This window comes from Mus musculus, chromosome 6 (assembly GCF_000001635.26).
Source record: "Mus musculus strain C57BL/6J chromosome 6, GRCm38.p6 C57BL/6J".
Classification (NCBI taxonomy): domain Eukaryota; kingdom Metazoa; phylum Chordata; class Mammalia; order Rodentia; family Muridae; genus Mus; species Mus musculus.
In genome coordinates this window covers 38698720-38716508 of record NC_000072.6, presented here as the reverse complement: position 1 = coordinate 38716508, position 17789 = coordinate 38698720, and the positions used below count along the sequence as shown (strand labels likewise).

Below are 17789 nucleotides of genomic sequence, written 5' to 3'. Positions count from 1 at the left end.
CTGACAGCTAAAATCCTGATCAGGACAGCTGTCTCTAAAAGACCAGCTCTCAAAAACAGGTATATGGACCCAAACCAGAGCCCAGAGAAGGCCCAGCAGAGGTCCTAACCTCAGTCCTGAATGAAGGCCTCTAGAAGCACTGTATTTTCTGTCACAAGGGAGGTCAACTGTCATGGGCTTCAGATTTTCTCCTGTGGAGATGTGGTAACGTTGGTGTTTTATTTTAAAGTTAGATGGAGATGTAGGGCCAGACCCTCCTTGTAAATCGTGTTGTTTTGTCATTACAGAAATGTCTCCACCTGTGAGGTGACCTCTTCACAGGCTATCAGCTCCCCTCAGCGATCCAAGCGTGTCAAGGAGAACACTCCCCCACGGTGCGCCATGGTACACAGCAGCCCAGCTTGCAGCACCTCAGTCACCTGTGGGTGGGGCGACGTGGCCTCCAGCACCACCCGGGAGCGACAGCGGCAGACGATTGTCATCCCCGACACCCCGAGCCCCACAGTCAGTGTCATCACCATCAGCAGTGACACCGATGAAGAAGAGGAGCAGAAGCACGCCCCCACCAGGTGAGGCTGTGCACATAGACTCTGAGGACAGAGCTGAGATTCCATCATTCCCCCGCTGACCCCTGCATCTTCATTTTCCCATGTTCTTGGACCCTAAGCTTATTTCAGGAGAGCAGCAAACAATTTTGCCATACATTTAAAAACCAAAATAATTTTGAGTGAGTTTGGCCTTAAAAAATAGTTACAATCCCTAAACATTTAGGAATATGAGACTATAAAAACTAGGCTCCCAGTCCCAGCTTAGTTTTAACACTTACAAGCTTTAGCCTCCGGCTATTGAATATATTCCCAGCTGGTCAGGATGTCTCTCTTAACATTGCCTTGGCTCACTCAGAATTTGAAGTAATTATCCAATTAATCAGAAATTTCCCTATGTCTGATTAACCCAATCCTTCAAACTGCCAGTTGGCTCTATACCCAGAGAGCACTACTGTTTATTCCAAAGTAGCAATAATTTATTTTACTCTGTGTGTGCTTCCTGGGTCTAGGGAAGAAATATTTATTATATTTGTGAGAGTGCTAACTCTGACACCAGAGCCTCTTTTCTACACTTTGCAACCAGACTCAGCAAACATGCCTCCTTCCTGAGCCGCCAGCTCAGGTGGCCCAGACCGTGTACAGTCACCTTCTGTGCCCCGAGGACGTTAGGCCTCACAGAACCCACAGTCACACAGCCATACCCTGCCAGGACCTTTGCATTAGGAGCGAAACCAGGGAAGAGGCCCCTGCCACCCCAAGCCAGAGCTTCCAGTCACCCTAGTGTCTCCCACAACTAGGTGCAGAGTTCCTTGTTCATAGTTAGGCCCAAATTGTTTATTCCTGATTAGATGTAATGCTGTTCATTATTCATCACAAGTGGTTTTGATGATGATAATTTTCATGCTTGCAGTCATTACTAAATGTTCAGCTAAAGCCTAGTCTCGCATGCAGCCCGTTCCTACGGCGTGCAGCCCGTTCACCTTCAGGTTAATCTCACCATAGCCATTCCTACGGCGTGCAGCCTGTTCACCTTCAGGTTAATCTCACCATAGCCGTTCCTACAGCGTGCAGCCCGTTCACCTTCAGGTTAATTCTCACCATAGCCGTTCCTACGGCATGCAGTCCGTTCACCTTCCAGGTTAAGGCAAGGAGTCTGAGTTTTCAGCAGTGGGACTAGTATGTGTGTTGTTTTTCTTGCTGAGTGGCTCAGTGTGGTTATCAGTGTAATTTGATATTGCACTGTTGTGTTTCTGTCCCTGCCATCTGCTATCTGTCTGAGGGACAGAGGGTTGGTGAGGCCAGGCACATGGTTTTGCACCGTAATATTACTTTACATTCTTCCGCCTGTTCCAGAACTGGCCTCACTTTGTTTTGTGACTATAGCCCCCAAATTGAGTCCGTGTTCCATCCGTCCAAACCTGAGAATGTTAAGGGCTTGGTCTCCTTCCAGAGAGGAAGACTCTTCTTGCCCCAGACTGGCCCCTGGCTTGGGGAAGCCTGTGCATATATTTGTAGCGCTGTTTAAGAAAAGCTGAGCAGTCCTGAGCACAGCTGGAGAAACGCAAAAGCAATTTAAAGACCTGGCTGTCAACTAGATTGCAATGTCGCTTTTGAAGTCTGAGATGTGAATTGACAGCAGTTCTGAACACGAGTGGCTCAGGAGAGGCTTGACTAGAGAGTAGGAGGGCAGGACAGCGAGTGCCATCTCTGCAGCGGCCAGAGAGCCAGGAGGACTGAAAGCGGAAGGAAGTGCAATGTGGAACTGTGTCCCTTGGAGGAAACCTAATGAAATGCGTGGCAGCTTGTGAGAACTGTGATAAAAATGACTCCGAGGCCCAGAGTAAAGGTGGACAGCAACCAGGGGTAGGTGACATGTGAGGAACCACACCCTGAACACAGGGGCATGATACATAGGAAATACAGGGGACTGCACTGCAGACTAAACCACAAAGCGATGGTAAAGGGCCTCAACCACCCACCCTGGTGACAGGGAGCTTGCAGAGGAAGATGCAGTAGTGATACTTACTGCAGAGATATGATTGTTGCCTTAGAAAATAGTTCAGGACCCAAAAAGATAGAAAAGTCTAGTTGAAGCCAATAGCTCTTAATAGAAAAACCACTGTGTAATTGTATCACGTAACCATGACTGTATTTAACAACTAGAAAGTAAAGGAACTTACGATTATGTGTTCTGGAAATTGTAATTACCATGAAATTTAACACAGTGACTATTTACCGCCCCACCATTGTAAGACAGTATGGCTGGAACTTCAAGTAGTATACAAATAAGGGGACAGACTCTCTCTTCTTGAGGCTTGCAGATAATAAGCGTGACAAGACACGTACAAATCACTCTGACAGGAAGTAGAACATCTCCTCCAGAGAAGCTAGCGAAGTCTCAGGAGAGTTTAGGAGAGAGTTGCAGACTTAAGTGAGGTGACTGATGTGGCAGAGTGCCAAAGGGGAGCAAACAGAGTGTCCCAGAAGCAAGCCTTATCCAAGAGAAGGAAGAATGTTGGAGGAAATGGGGTGGGCATGGGAATGGTTTTTGAGGCATTTCCCCTTAGATGGAAATGAGGGATTTGTCAGAAGGCTCGAAGAAGTTCAAGGAAAAGCATCAGGCCTAGAAAACCAAGACTATACTGTTTGCACCTAAACAAAAAAGCACTTGGCCATGGGCTCCAAAGCTGAACAGCATCCCCTATCCTCCCGCTTTCTGTTCAAGCTTTGGAGACACTCTGACCAGTTACTTTTCTACTATGGTAAAATACCATGGCCAAGGCAACTCACAGATGAGTTGATTTGGGGCTATGGTTCTAGAGGGTTAGAATCCAGATGGCAGAGCTAAATCCGTCAGCAACAGGAAGAGCTGAGAGTCTACATCTCAAACCACAGGGGAGACAAAGAGCACTAATTCAAAACCATAAATCCTCTGAAACCTCAGAGCCTTCCTTCAGCAACACACTTCCTCCATCAAGGTTTCGCCTCCTTATTCTCCAAAACAGACAACTGGGGATCAAGTATTCATATGCCCAAGACTTACTGGGGACATCTTATTCAAAGCACCAGTCTCTAACTCTGGTCATCCTTGCCAGCAAACCACATTTCTCCTGGGAGGTGAGCATCTTGATTGTTCTGTCTGAACCCCTCCTTGCTGCTTACCCCAGATCTAGCATTTGAGGCGCCCAGTGTGGTCCTCAAATGCTGCTTGTTTCCCAGTGTGGCTCAGTCCAGTGTGGTCCTCAAATGCTGCTTGTTTCCCAGTGTGGCTCAGTCTCTGCACAACAGCTAAAGCATCAAGGGTCACGAACACTCACAGGGTGACCACAGAGTGACTTTTAGCATCAACATAAGATAAATGATAAGCCACATATTTAGGCCTCACTGACAATGTCACTCAATCTCCAAAACTAGATGGCATTGCCTAGAATTGTTAAAAGAATATCAAGGGAAGATCTTGACCACAAATATGGGCACTGTTAGTTGCCGAAGCAAATGGCCGGGCAGGAGAATCCACAGCATGTAGAGACATGGGGCAGGATGAACTGAAGGGAACCGTAGCAGACCGCACACAGTTTACTGCAGTTTGCTTGTCACTTCTATTTCCACTCAATAAATGAGGAAACTACGGCCCAAGAAAGCCAAGTGATGAGGTCAGATTAATAAAGGCTCAAGAAAGGGAATTTGGATTCATTCCGGAAGTATTACACCATTGATGAAATTTTTTTAATAATTATTTCTCTTTAGTCATTAACTTTACAGTTATTAAGTCTCTCCTTCACCTTCTGTAACCAGTCCCCTGATAGCATCCAATATATGCAGGGAGCTGTGACAGGGCCATGAGGAGCTGAAGGCATAGGTACCAGGTACTCTAGAGTGCTGTGGCAGTCTCAGGAGATGGGCAGAAGTTTAAAATTTGCCAGTGTTGCGTAACATTTTAATAAATGTGTTTTCTCTATTTCAGTGGTTCACTAGTAGACTAGGGGACTTTTCTAATCATGGCTAGAGAGTAGACATAAAAACAGAAACACTAAACAATAAGCATTCTGTTTCCTATATTTCCCAGAATTAAGTAGAACCTGCCTATTTTAAGTGTTTTTGATGAGGGAAGCATTTCATCATCTCTGTCTCCTTTAACATGGAATCTTGTTGATCAGTGTTTACAAAGATGTATCTGTTTATCAAGATCCTCATACCTAACTCACCTATGCAGACGCAGTCTTAGAGAAGCCATGACGTGCAAACGCCTGTCATAAGGAAAACTTTTAAGTATCTGATCAAAGTGATTCATTGAGCTGATTAGCATAAGACTTTTTCTCCAGGGTCCGTTATTCCCATGCCTATCACTGACTCACTGGGTGTCCCTCTCTAGTAGAAAAGGTGGGTCACAGGGTACTTCTACATTCCACACTTCATAACACACAAGCAGATTCGTGAGGGCTGTTCAGCTAATGTTGCCAGTAGTGTCACCTCTAAGAAAATGGGATCATAAATATCACAGGAGGCTTTAGATAAGAAAGCAATGTCCTAAGTCACTCTTAAAATATTTATATATATTTATAAATGGAGGGCTAGGCCTGTAGTTCAGTTGCTTATCCAGAATACATGAGGCTCTGGATTTAGTTCCCACCCCCAAAAGAGTTGACACAAGATATTTTGCTTCTTTGTACTAAATTTAAAAGGTGGTAAAATTATTTCAGATAAGTCACAGTCTGAAACTATTGTTCAAATGACTTCTGCCTGAAAAATGGACAACCAGAGAAAGAAAAACGACATTTATTATTACCTGAGCAAAGAGGTCAGCCTGAATTGGAATCTCTTTGCACTGACACCTACAACAGTGGAACCTCACTGCCCTCCTATCCTGGTTAAGAAGCCCCGCACAACCAGCATCAGAATGTGCTCCTGGCCAGTGACTGCCAACTAGAGGGAGGGAACCCAGAAGCCAGACTCACAGCGCCATGTAAGGGACGTTTGTGCTCTAACACATGCCTAAGTTGGAACCTGTTTGTCCTGTGACTCAGCCCCAGCAATGGGAGCCGTACACTCAGCCATCCTCAGTGCATCTTCATCACAGGCTTCCATTCAAGGCTGAAGGGCTGCATCCTGAAAAGGCAGCACTGCAACCTGTCTGTCCCCAGCATCGTATCCTCATGCTCTAGTATACCACTGCCACACTGATGTGTGGCAGCCTCCTCTTTACTCCTCACCTTCCATAGCTGGGGCTATGGGCACCAGAGAGGAATTGGATCTGCTCTGGCACGTGCTCAACACATGGGCTTAATGTACCGCAGCCCAAGCCAGCTGAGTCAGACTGGTTGAGGAAGAGAGAGCTGAACTAACTACTGAAGAAAGGGGAAGGAAAACCAGCACCTCCTTCCAGGCCCCTTTCTGATGTCCTACAGAGTGGTCATGTGAAGGCTGACCTTAATGTAGACAGATGTGCAAGTGAATACATACAGATATAGATAACAGAGAATACCATTTGAATAAAATATATGGACCATACTAAAGTTGTGGTGAATGGAAGATAGCTTAGTTGGCAAAGTGCTTGCCATGCACGCATAAGGAGCTGAACATGAACCCCAGAACCCACATGAAAAACTTGAGCATGGTAGTGCATGCTTGTAAATCCAGCCCTGGGGTTACAAAGACAGGCAGATTCCCTGAGACACAGTGGCTGACTAGCCTAGCTTAGCCTACTTGGCAAGCTGCAGGCCAGAGGGAAACCTTGTCTCAGGAAAGAAGATGGACATCTCCTGAGGACACTGTGCTCCTCATGCCTCAGCACACACACACAAACACACATACGTGAACAGTAAACAAACACATTTAAGGTACCGTTTCTCAACCTGATAGCTAAATTAAAAGCTATAGAACATCAAAAGGAGGACTTTAGTCTGCAGGCTCTGCTGCTTATCCTCCTCAGTAGGAGCAGGTTAAAAGTAATCCACTGGTATTTCTGCTCATGGGGATCAAAGCAGTAAGGCTGGCTGAACCCTCATGTCTTATTTCCTTCAGCTGGGAAACTCTCCATGGAAATCACCCCATGCCCCAGAAAGCCACTCTTAACAAATGGGCCCTGGAGACACCAGAAAGGAGCGTTTGCCTCATTTTACTGTTGCAGCATTTGCTAGGACTGTCACTGGGGAGGCAGAGGGCCATGTCGCGTAGTGATTAAGACTGCAGATGGCTTGATCTAGGACAAGCGAAGGACCGAAACCCTCCTTATCTGCAGTCATCCTCTACAAGAGGAAAGTAATCACTGTCTTTACCGTGTAGTCCTGTTCTAAGGACTGAAGGAAATAACACAAACGCAGCACTTTGAATGGTATGTATTTGATGTGTGTCCCGTGTATGCCATCGGTGTTGGAATGGAAGAGCAGGAGGTTGGGGTTTGTTTTCACATATGGTATTTTCTCTGAAGTCAGTGGAGATAGAGGAGTCACGGAAAGTTTATTGGAGGAGATGAGTTTTGACCTTGGTCTTGAAGGATGAAATTGACTGAGATTAGCAAATAGAAATCAGAACTACATTCCAGAAGGGACCCTACAGGGATGGAGGGGTCAGAGGCTTGCACCTGCTCCTGTGCCTGTCTTTCCTCCTCTGCGGTTCATTTCTATACTTCTTAGCTCCTTATTTCCCTTCATCATTTTAAAATGATGAAAATCATCTATTGCCATGACAACACAATGGAGTCTCGAGCTCTTGCAGCTTTGCTTCTTATTCAGAAGTGGTGTCTGTCAAGGCCATTTGAGCAAATATGTCTCGTTCCCCTCCTCCCTCCCTCCCCCCCCCCTCTCTCTCTCTCTCTTCCATTAACCAGCTCAGAATGGGATTGATAAACTGTCAATAATAATCACAGACAATGGTGGAACGAGTCCCCGTGGTACTGACATGTAGGAGCCTGAAGAACCAGCAGTGCCAATCTCAGAGGTGTGGTTGGTTTTTAAAGGGAGCTGTTTAGCAGCTCCCCACTGTTCTCTAATCTGGGTAGTATGTTTACCTAGTACGCAGATATTTCTAGCAATAGACAAGAATAGAAACAGAGCTATCACACTAATTCACCTTTCCCAAACCTATCAGATACAAAACTGTATAAAAAGATACAATGTTAAGCTGCCGTGTGATTTTGCTTGTTAGTCACGGGACTTCCCAGCCACAGAGAAAAGTATGAACCTCAGGAGGAGTTTGGGGAGCTTCTCTGCCCCCACCTCATTCCAGATAACAAGACAGCGACAGGTAGCACCCAGTTACAGCCACGCTTCCCGCTCCCACGGGACTCTGCAGAAAGCCTTCCTTCATTGGCAGTGTGCTAGTTCATGAGGTAGTGTAGTGTGCCTTCAGAAAGTTCCCGCAGTTAGGAAGTTTTATCTGCATTAAACGGGAGCTTCTTCGGGCTGGAGAGATGGCTCAGTGGTTAAGAGCACTGACTGCTCTTCCAAAGGTCCTGAGTTCAAATCCCAGCAACCACATGAGAATTCACAACCATCTGTAATGATGGATGACGCCCTCTTCTGGTGTGCCTTCAGCTTCAGTGTACTTACATATAATAATAAATAAATCTTTAGGCCAGCCAGAGCGAGCGGGGCTGGCTGGAGTGAGCAACCTTCGTTCCCAGCAACCACATGATAGCTCACAACCATCAGTACAGCTACCCATATAGACTAAATAAATAAATACATACATATATAAAATCTGGGGGGGGGACCAACTACAGCCTCTCCATAATTAGCAAATCAGGGTTACAAATTCCAAATGGGCACAATTTAAATTGTGTCTGAGGTCAGATTACAGTTTGGTCAAAATTAGTATTGTATGTTGTTGCTTTGCTTGCTCGCTTTCTAAATAATGGATATGATGAGGGAAGGGAGGCTCAGCAGGAAATGGCCAGGACCCCGTGCATGTGTAAGTCCCTCTCGCTGAAGAGATTTGTTTTCTCTTGACATGAACAGTAGACTGGATTTTATCTTGAATGTCTTTCATAATAAATCTCTGTGGGATATTCAAAATGGGCCCTTTCATACTGCAAATACTCTCTCCCACTTTCCCTAGTAATTTCAGAGTGGGTCAGGGCTAGGTGGATGGTACAGGGCTGTGGTTGCCCAGGGTCCCACCTGGCAAGGGACAGCAGAGCCAAAACTAGAACACCATTTGCAGGGACACATTGGGAGCCAACCTCTATCTTCACATGGGTCCTTGACTTACAGATCATGGCCCTGCAGCAGAACATATTCCCATTTCAGGAGACTGTAAAAGGAGCCACTGTGTTTGGGTCATTTAATCAAGTACAAGTGACAGTGACAGAAGTCTTGAGTGAAGAACAGAGTAGCACGCCTTCTGCATCCCCCTTGGGAACTTTCCCGGAATGAATTCCCAGCTCCATCCCTGGTCCCAGAAGCACTATGTACCTGTGCAGGTGGGAGGGATACTCCACAGCCAACCACAGGACATCAAACAGTTCTGCTCAGGACCAGCGACTACTCCCGACACACAGCAAAGAGCAGCAGGCCCTCCCCACTCCCCAGCTTTCACATTGGCTCCACATCGCCATTGCTTTTCCTGCTATCCAGGTTCATGAACTTGTTCCTGGGGACTCGCTCTCTAATTCTTGGCACAGATACAGTTACCTGTAGCCCCTGAGATCTGCTGAGGCAGTGCTACTACAGCGCCCAAGGCAATATCTATCGGGGGAGCTTTTTATTGTGGATAAACCCATGGGCTTTTTAAAATTAGAAATAATTCATGTATTGTATAATCCACCAATTTACTGTGTACAGTTCACTAGGGAGATTGCACATTAGTTTTTTAAATTATGGTAAAGCATGAAATTTAACATTTTAGCCATTCGGTGGCACTGATTGTCACCATTATCTATTCTAAAACTTTTCTGTCATTCAAACCCAATATTCTGTATCCACTAAATAATTTTATATTTTTCTCTGCCTACCCTATTCTCCAGACCTCTGATATCTGTAACCTTTTTTCCCTTTTGAATGAGTTTGCCTATTCTACATGTTTCTTGTGTTGACTCATGCAGAATTTGTGTCTGGCTTATTTTAAGTGATACATAGGGTTCATATAAGAACTTCACTCAAAGGTTTGGAGAGATGGCTGGAGAGTTCAGAGCACATAATACCCTTCAGGAGACCTAGGCCCATATCAGGAGGCTCATAACTGCCTGTAACTCCAGGTCAAGGGCATCCCGTTGTCTCTGGCTTCTGTAGGCACTTGCACACGTGCGCACACACTCACTCTCTCACACACACATATACACAACAATTAATAAGTACGTAAATATGAAGAGCTGTAAATCTATGTGACCAGTTCATTCCTCACCTTCTTTTGGGTTCTTAACAATTGTCATCTGGAAGAGTCCTTTGACAGTTCATCGTGGGAGGCTGTGTGACATCCGTTATTCTAACTGGTTACTTTAGAGCTTTTACCGTTTAACTTGTCATGTTGTAATACAGTCTCCCACCGAGCTTTTCATCTTCAAGGACAGAGGCGTGCTTCTGTTTCTCTGCATAGCTATTCCCTGTGGCACTGACTGTAGATCTCCAAGATCCCAAACTAATGACTTGTCTTTTTCTTCCCTATCAATCTTCGGGCTTAACATAGAGTAGACAAGAAGCTTCCTCAGTAAGTCCTGGTAAGGTTTCATGCAGAGCTGCTTTCCCGTGTTATAAAAGAGTACAAGTTGAATAGCCTTTATCTAAAAGGGTTGACTTGAGATGCCAGGTATGATGGCACACGCCTTTAATCCTAGCACTTAAGAGGCAGAGGCAGGCGGATCTCTAAATTTGAGGCTAGTCTAGACTACGTAGTGGAATCCTGTCTTTGATAAGGCTTGGATGGGGGCCTGCACAGGTCTGAGCTAGATGGGGTCCCAGCCCTGAGAGGGGAAGTGAGCACATGGCCCTGTCCCTAACACAGAAGCTGTTTTCAAGTGATAACCACTTAGGAAGAATTAGCTCCCCAGAGGAATCTCACTGGTGTGCGAACCACACGTATGGGCAGGCCCGTGCCCAGCACCAAACAGCCAACACAAAATGAACTCAGTGGCATTTTTGGAGGACTTTTGTTTCCTAGTGATTTCTCTGAGCATCTTTTTGTATATACTTTACAAGTCATTTGCTTATATATTGTGGTTTCTGACTGTTTTTGTAGGACTTCTCTGTGTGGATGAGGGAGTGTCTGCTTCTACATTTCCTCACTCCTTTCTGCTTCCTTGTTTTGTCCTATGCTGATTTGTTTGTATATTTTTGTGGGGTTTTGGTGGTGCATGTGTGTGTGTGTCTGTGTGTGTGTGTGTGTGTGTGTGTGAGAGAGAGAGAGAGAGAGAGAGAGCATGGGTAATGAGAGAGAGAGAAAAGGTGTGGATTGAGGTAGAGAGGATCTGGAAGAAGTTGAGGGAGAAGGAACCATGACCAGAACACATTATTTGAAAAAAATCTAGACACATGCCTTTAATCCCAGCACTTGGGAGGCTGAGGCAGGCAGAATTTCTGAGTTCGAGGCCAGCCTGGTCTACAGAGTGAGTTCCAGAGCAGCCAGGGCTACACAGAGAAACTCTGTCTCGAAAAAAAAAAAAAAAAAAAAAAAAAAACAACAAATATATATATATATATATTCTCAATAAAAATTTAAATTATTTTTAAAGGCTTCGAACCAAAAATGTTTTGAATTTCAAATTTTTCCATGTACTTATCTCCTGAAGGAAATTTTACAGTTAATTTTAGTAGGCCTTCTTATTGACTACCATATCAGGTCAGACACAGGTCTTCCTACTAACACTACCATGTCACAACTCAAAAAGTTTTAGAGTTGGGGGCCTTTGGGGTTTGGGGTTAGAGACGCTCCTCCTCTATAACACTAGTGATACTTTATCTGGTGCTCTGCTTCACATGTGCTGTACAGTATGATACTGGTTCTGCCATTACCTGTATCATCATTGTGTAGACAACCAATTCCCAAGGCCCTATCATCCCGGGTTCTAACCCACAGACCCAGCTAGAGTCTTCTGCCCTAAATCAGCAAGAACAGGGAGCCTGGCCACCTCAGGAATGGTCCAGCCCTGGTGTCACTAGTGCTGGCTGTCAGGAGCAGGGCCAGGTCCCCCAGAGCTTTCACCTTCCTGCCTCTGGAGGTCCACAGCCCTACTGACCTTCTGCTGGCCTCCTGCCAAGCTGCCTTTGGAAGTGCCCACTTCCCCACTCTCTCCTGAGTGATAAAAATAGCTCACCTTGAAAAGAGCCCGGCCTGGGTCTGTGGTGTTAGGTAACACTCCTGGGGTACGAGGGCCACTGGAAACCCCATCAGATTCTATAAATACTAGCTTTTTCCCATATTGGATTAGCTGGAAAGCGGCCCTCCTTGCCTAGGCAATTGTTATTTCTTAAAAATAAATGATCAGTGTACAAAAATAGATGAACATCCATTTTTAAAACCTTGCATAATACACCATAGGTTCCACATCTGCCATCCCAGCAGCCTGTCACCAAGCCACAGGCAGATAGAACTGGTTCCCAGAGTAACCGCAGGAGCATAAAGCTCTATGAAAAGCAAGTGCTAGCCAAGAGCTACTCCACGCTGGCTCTTCCCTGTTTCTAGGTAAAGTTCTAGTTAGAAATGAAGACCAGGGTTTGGGAGCCACTCCTTGGTGGCATTAGCACACAGGAGACTTGCCGTTAGAGCTCAAGACAGTACTGTCTCCTGACCTTGGCCCAGGGGATGGGAACTCTGCAGGAAGGCTAGGTCATCCCTAAAAATGAATACCCAGCGGTCGGTCCTGGGAGGTCTGAACATAATCACTCAAATCCAACTCAATTTCTGTTTCTCAACGTTTCTGAATGATGAGGTCTTCAGCCCCTCGCCCATCCTCTGCCCCTCCAGCAGCGTCCCGAATCACTGGGCACCTCTTCCTTTCTCTGCTGATTCTCATAGGCTCAGAGCCCAAACTCAGGGCCATTCCCTCCAATTCCAGCTCTCCATCTACCTGATTCACTCAGACAGACTCCTGTTCTAGTGGTCGGAGGGCTTGGCACCCAGCTCCACTAACTCTGCCACATGGGGACAGCCTAGACCCACCGCTGATTGTCTCACATGTTAGTTTCCAGAAGTATCAGTGTGCCCCAGGCCCAGCCCAGCCCAGCCTGCTCTGCCTGTCTTCCCAAGTACTCTGGTGCAGGGCCCAGCCAAGGGCTCTTCCCAGAACAGGTTCTCTTACCTCCCAGCCAGCCTGCAGTCCTAACTTCTTCCTTTAACTTTGCAGCACAGTCTCCAAGCAAAGAAAAAATGTCATCAGCTGTGTCACCGTCCACGACTCTCCCTACTCTGACTCCTCCAGCAACACCAGCCCCTACTCGGTGCAGCAGCGCACAGGGCACAACGGCACCAACACCTTGGACACCAAGGGGGGCCTAGAGAATCACTGCACTGGCAACCCCCGCACCATCATCGTACCCCCACTGAAGACCCAGGCCAGTGAAGTGTTGGTAGAATGTGACAGCCTAGGGCCAGGTAACCTGGGACCACAGCACAGCCATGCCATTTCTCTGCTTTTCTCTTTCTCTGCTATTAGAAATGTTAGTACTAGTGAAACAGAGCATACCTAATTATTTCAGGTCATCTACATTGTACACTTGATTTTTCTTCAAGCAGCCACAGTGGGATTCTGCTATATCATACATTATCATCATATTCTATACAGAATATTTATTTTCCTTTTGAAATTCTGAGAGCTCAGCTGTCCTCTAGGTGGCTCTGCTTCCGTCATGGTTGATAAACAATGGAAGCACCCCACTTTCTTATCAACCGGTTTGAACATTCCTGACATCTTTCTAGGGTAGAGCAAGTGTCTGGAGAGGAAGCACATGATCTGACCTTGCCGTGTGAGGGTCAGGACTTTGCCTTGGGCACAGAAATCTGAGCTGAGCACATTTCTCTCTGCCTTACTTAACTGACATTGCATGAGGCTTGTCCTGAAAACGGGGCCCTGGCAGAAAGCCAGTGACCTTAGCCTTTGAAGTCAGGCAGCGGCTCTCCGTGCTCTTCCTCAACAGCAGCTCCTCAGGGTCTCCTTCACTCCTGCTCACATACAAGAACTGGGAGGCTATGCCAAAGAATCTGCAAGTTTGTTCTTCTGCTACGTGCTGTCATCAGCCGCAGCCAGGCCAGGTAGCATCTTTGTGACGTCAGAAAGGGACCTTCTGTTTGTCATGTGACATGGCCAAGGTGATGCCTGAAGTTACCCTGGAGAATAAGGATTCTTGTCTGGTGGTTACCAAGTTGCTGAGGTGCTGTTGCTCGAGGAGCTGGATATGATTAAGATGAGAACTGTGGAGACTTTTCCAGGTCCCCTTCTGCGGCCAGCTGGCAATACTTTCCCAATATTCACAGCAAGCCTGGGATTGGGCCCTTTTTACACCAGGCAACTCTGCCAGAGAGGAAATGGAAAGGGGCTTAGACTCCTTTCTCCCTTATTGTCTGACTGGGGGTGACCCATGTGGGGTGGGTATGCTCACAGGCCTCTTTCAGGCACCCCAGCTACTCTCTTCAGACATCTGCCCTGCACCCACTGCTGCTCATCTTCATGTCCCAGCTGCCCACAGTCCGGGGAGTTGATGCTGGTTTTCAGAGTCAGTACTCGGGGTGAGAAGCAGAGTGTGGGCCCACAGTGCCCTGACTAAGAAATAACATGAGGCTGCTGAGCTGCTCAGTAAGGCGGTGTGCATGTGGAATGAACCCCACGGTTATAGCTCTAATATAAGTAGTGTTCCTAGAAACACGTAGCTACTGTGCTTACCAAACAAAAGAACTGCAAGAGCACAGAGGTTCTCAGTGGCCTCTCAGGGTGTGCTGTACAGATTACCTGTGCCTAAGCACATTTGCATGCACACAGTGCATGACTGCGCATCTGTCCCCCAGGCCCACAGAAGCTGCATTGGGATAGTGAAGGCTCATTGCAGGCCCATTGCCACCTCATTCACCCCAGTAAGAGAAATCACTACCTGGATCTCTTGACCCCTTCAGGCCCTTCCTACATCCAGGCTCTTCCACTCTGACAGTTTGATCAGCTTATCTTGTCACCACAATAATGCCATAGGTAGGACACTGGGCTCTTTCTAACATTGCCATTTGGCAGGCACAAGCTGTAATCCCTTGAACTGATTGTTCTTCTAACATCATCCCTACAAAGTTTCTAGGATGCTGGACTAAAGCAGAGATCTGTTGATGGTCTGTCACCAAGCAGGGAGGAGCTCAACCCCAGCACACAAGCTCCTGGTGCCTAGAGAGACAGGGAAGCTCTGCTGACAGCCTAGACGTGCAGCTTTCTGTTTGACCTCATAGCTCGTCCTCAAAGGTCCAGGGTTTGGCTGAGCTCTGAGAATCTAACTGGCTTAGTCTGGGCACTGAGTCCTAAACATAGTCTGCTTCACTGGCACCAGGATGCCTCTGGACTCCTGGGAAGTTCAATACACCAATTCCCAGGCACCTCCTGAGAGAATTCAGTGCAGGGGGTAGTGGAAGAGGCCTTGGGTGCCAGTGCACATTTAGATTCAGGGACCCACCATCTCCCCCCTCCCAGCAATCAATCTTCCTAGACTTGGGGTTGAGAGTTTCTTAAGAGGTGGGATGTTCCCCTCTGTCTTCTGCCCACCCCCCCACCCCCACCCCCCACCCCCCACCCCCGAGGTATCCAGTTTCCCTTTGTTCTGGACCCAATACCTTTGCTGGAACACTTCTCCCATTGTCAGGGCTTGTCTTGGGCTTTACAACCCCGACTTCATAACCCTGGAACTTGTCAAAAAGTTGATCTATCCCAAATCATTCAAAGTCTTTTATTATACATGGTTCCTTAGTGTGTAGTGCCACCTGTCCCAAGATAAGATTTAGACCTTATTTAGTCAATTCCAGAAACTCAATGAAGGAAATGAATCATTAGCTGCATGACACAATGTGAGAGTGTTCAGATATCCTTGTGCTGGTGGAGATGAGGGACTTACTGCTTCCTTAAAGCATGCTGTCTCCCCTTGGGCAAAGCTCTTAGAGAATCGCCACCACCTCGAGCTCCTGTCTCCCATCTGGCATTTCGTTCCTGCCTAGGCTGGCACCTGGGGCAATGGGAGGCAGCTGTCCTTCCACTCCAAACCAAAGCCATTTTCTTCTCAACTAATTCTTCTTTGTTCTTTAGCTTTTACAGAGTAGAATGAATATATTAACTGTGGCTTTTAAAGCATACAACACCAATAATACAATTCATAGGCCTCTTGTGTTCCTTCAGGCATTTGAACCATAGAGCACAGAGGAGGTGCCTGGGGCCTTCTCCCTCACATGTTTGCCTAGGCTCTTGTGCAGGTTCTAGGGACATGCAGTATCTCCTCAACTGTGTGCCTGCTTGTTGCTTGCCTATTGTTGGCTCTTGGGTATTGTTCAGTAAAGAGCCTATAGCTTACACAGGTCTGGTGATCTATAATACCATCCCAGAAGAAGCAGAGACAGGAGGGTTGCAAGTTTGAGGGCAGCCTGGGTTACATGTGAGACCCTATCACAAATAAAAGGGAGGAGGGTTGTGGCCTGTACAGTTAGATGCTTTTCTCTGCAAAGTATCACTCTTACTTTACTCGGGGTGATGGTCTCACCCTGCCCACTGGACAGTCAGAGCCTGTCCTGACCAACCATTAGCATCTCCCTGTATCCTCTACCTCTGCCTCTTGCCTTTATGCTTTGAGATGCTTCCTAGTTGCCACTCTCACCCCATCTGTTTCCCAGGTGGTACATGTTACAGTGTCAGGCAAACAGTAGGCTCTAATAAAGCTCTGGGCTCCCTTGGCCAGGTACTTAAAGCCATCTGATGTAGGTATTGCCCTTCCTCAATCTCCTACCCATTAGGCTGTGGTCTTCTCACCCAGGAGCACCAATCAACTCTCAGAATGTGTTATGATGCAGACTCTTATGCCACCCCCAGCTACAGGTCTGGAATCACAGTGACCAAAGTGTAGAGCAACCTCCTGGCTGGGCAGAGTCTCTACATTGCCAGTAACATAGGAACAGCAGTTATGTTATGTCAGGCCGTTCCCTGGGAGAGTTAGTCTCATCCTGTCTGAGGTCAGGAGAACCGCAGCCTTCTTGTAACTTCTGCTGTGTGCTAGGTCCAGCCATTAGCATGATCACATCTGATCCTCTGGGAGGAAACCAGGCAGGCCTCCTCCCTTCCACACACCTCCCAGGTATTGCTATAACACTTCCCCCAGAGGACCAGTGAGTGTGGGACTAGCGTAGGCCTGCACCTTTACCCTTGATTTTGCTTCTCCTCTCTCCCTCATTTGCAGCTCAAATATACCATGCAGCCAAGGGCCAGAGCCCAGCTGCCTCTCTAGAGTCAAGGTGAATGCCCAACTAGGTCTGGGGGCTAAGTGGTTTATGCCTGGACAGTCTTAGGAACATGTCCTTCCTGGAAGGCTGCTGTTGGGAAAGGGAGGGAGCACATCTAGACAGCCAAGGGCATGCGACTGACCTGTATGGCTGGTCTTCCTCCCTCAGCGATCAGTGCCAGTCACCATTCGTCCTCCTTCAAGTCCAAGTCCTCCAGCACCGTGACCTCCACCAGTGGACACTCTTCAGGGAGCTCTTCAGGAGCCATCGCCTACCGTCAGCAGCGGCCAGGCCCCCACTTCCAGCAGCAGCAGCCCCTCAATCTCAGCCAGGTAAACCCCAGTGGCCACAGGAGACAGTGCCCTTAACGGGCCTCATTGGCTTATTGCTACCCTAGACCAACCCTGGGAAAGGCGGTATCTTGTTCGCAGAGAGCCAGGCCAAAGCTAAGTGACAGTACTTAGTAACGTGGTGGTAGGACAGACCTGCTGTTAGGAGGGCCCACATGGTGCTGTGTCAGCCCAGCAAAAGGTGGACATGCTGGCATGCTGTTGCCCTGGCCCGCCAGGCTATCCCTGAAGTTGCCTTGCTGCAGAGGTCCTCACAGCCAGCACCCAGACCCATGGAGGGAGCACCCGGAGACTTGCACGCATGCCCCGAAATGCGGGATCTTTACAGGAGAGAGAGTTACTGCTTGAACTCTTTCTAGAAGACCCAGTTCTAGAGTGAGATCTCCCATGATGTGGGAAGGCAGTCAGTGAGAGAGAGTCCTTCTCCCCCTTCAGCCAAGTGTCCCAGCTTTGCTCTGAGCCTGCTGAGTAGCACCCTAGCCTGGTGATTGGCCAAACAGACATTACTTTCTCA

General features: G+C 47.4%; 1 protein-coding gene across 7 annotated transcripts in view; it reads left to right on the top strand.

Moving 5' to 3' along the window:
* Positions 1-17789, top strand: part of Hipk2 (homeodomain interacting protein kinase 2) — a 188820-nt gene that overhangs the window by 159823 nt on the left and 11208 nt on the right. For all 7 annotated transcript variants that reach the window (XR_001785097.2, XM_006505602.4, XM_006505603.3 and 4 more), the window contains exons 12-14: positions 288-569; positions 12823-13070; positions 17094-17257. Coding sequence is in view for 6 of the 7 variants with exons in the window: in XM_006505602.4 (XP_006505665.1) it covers positions 288-569; positions 12823-13070; positions 17094-17257 (694 nt within the window). In the remaining variant the exon portion in view is untranslated. The remainder of the gene's footprint in view (positions 1-287; positions 570-12822; positions 13071-17093; positions 17258-17789) is intronic.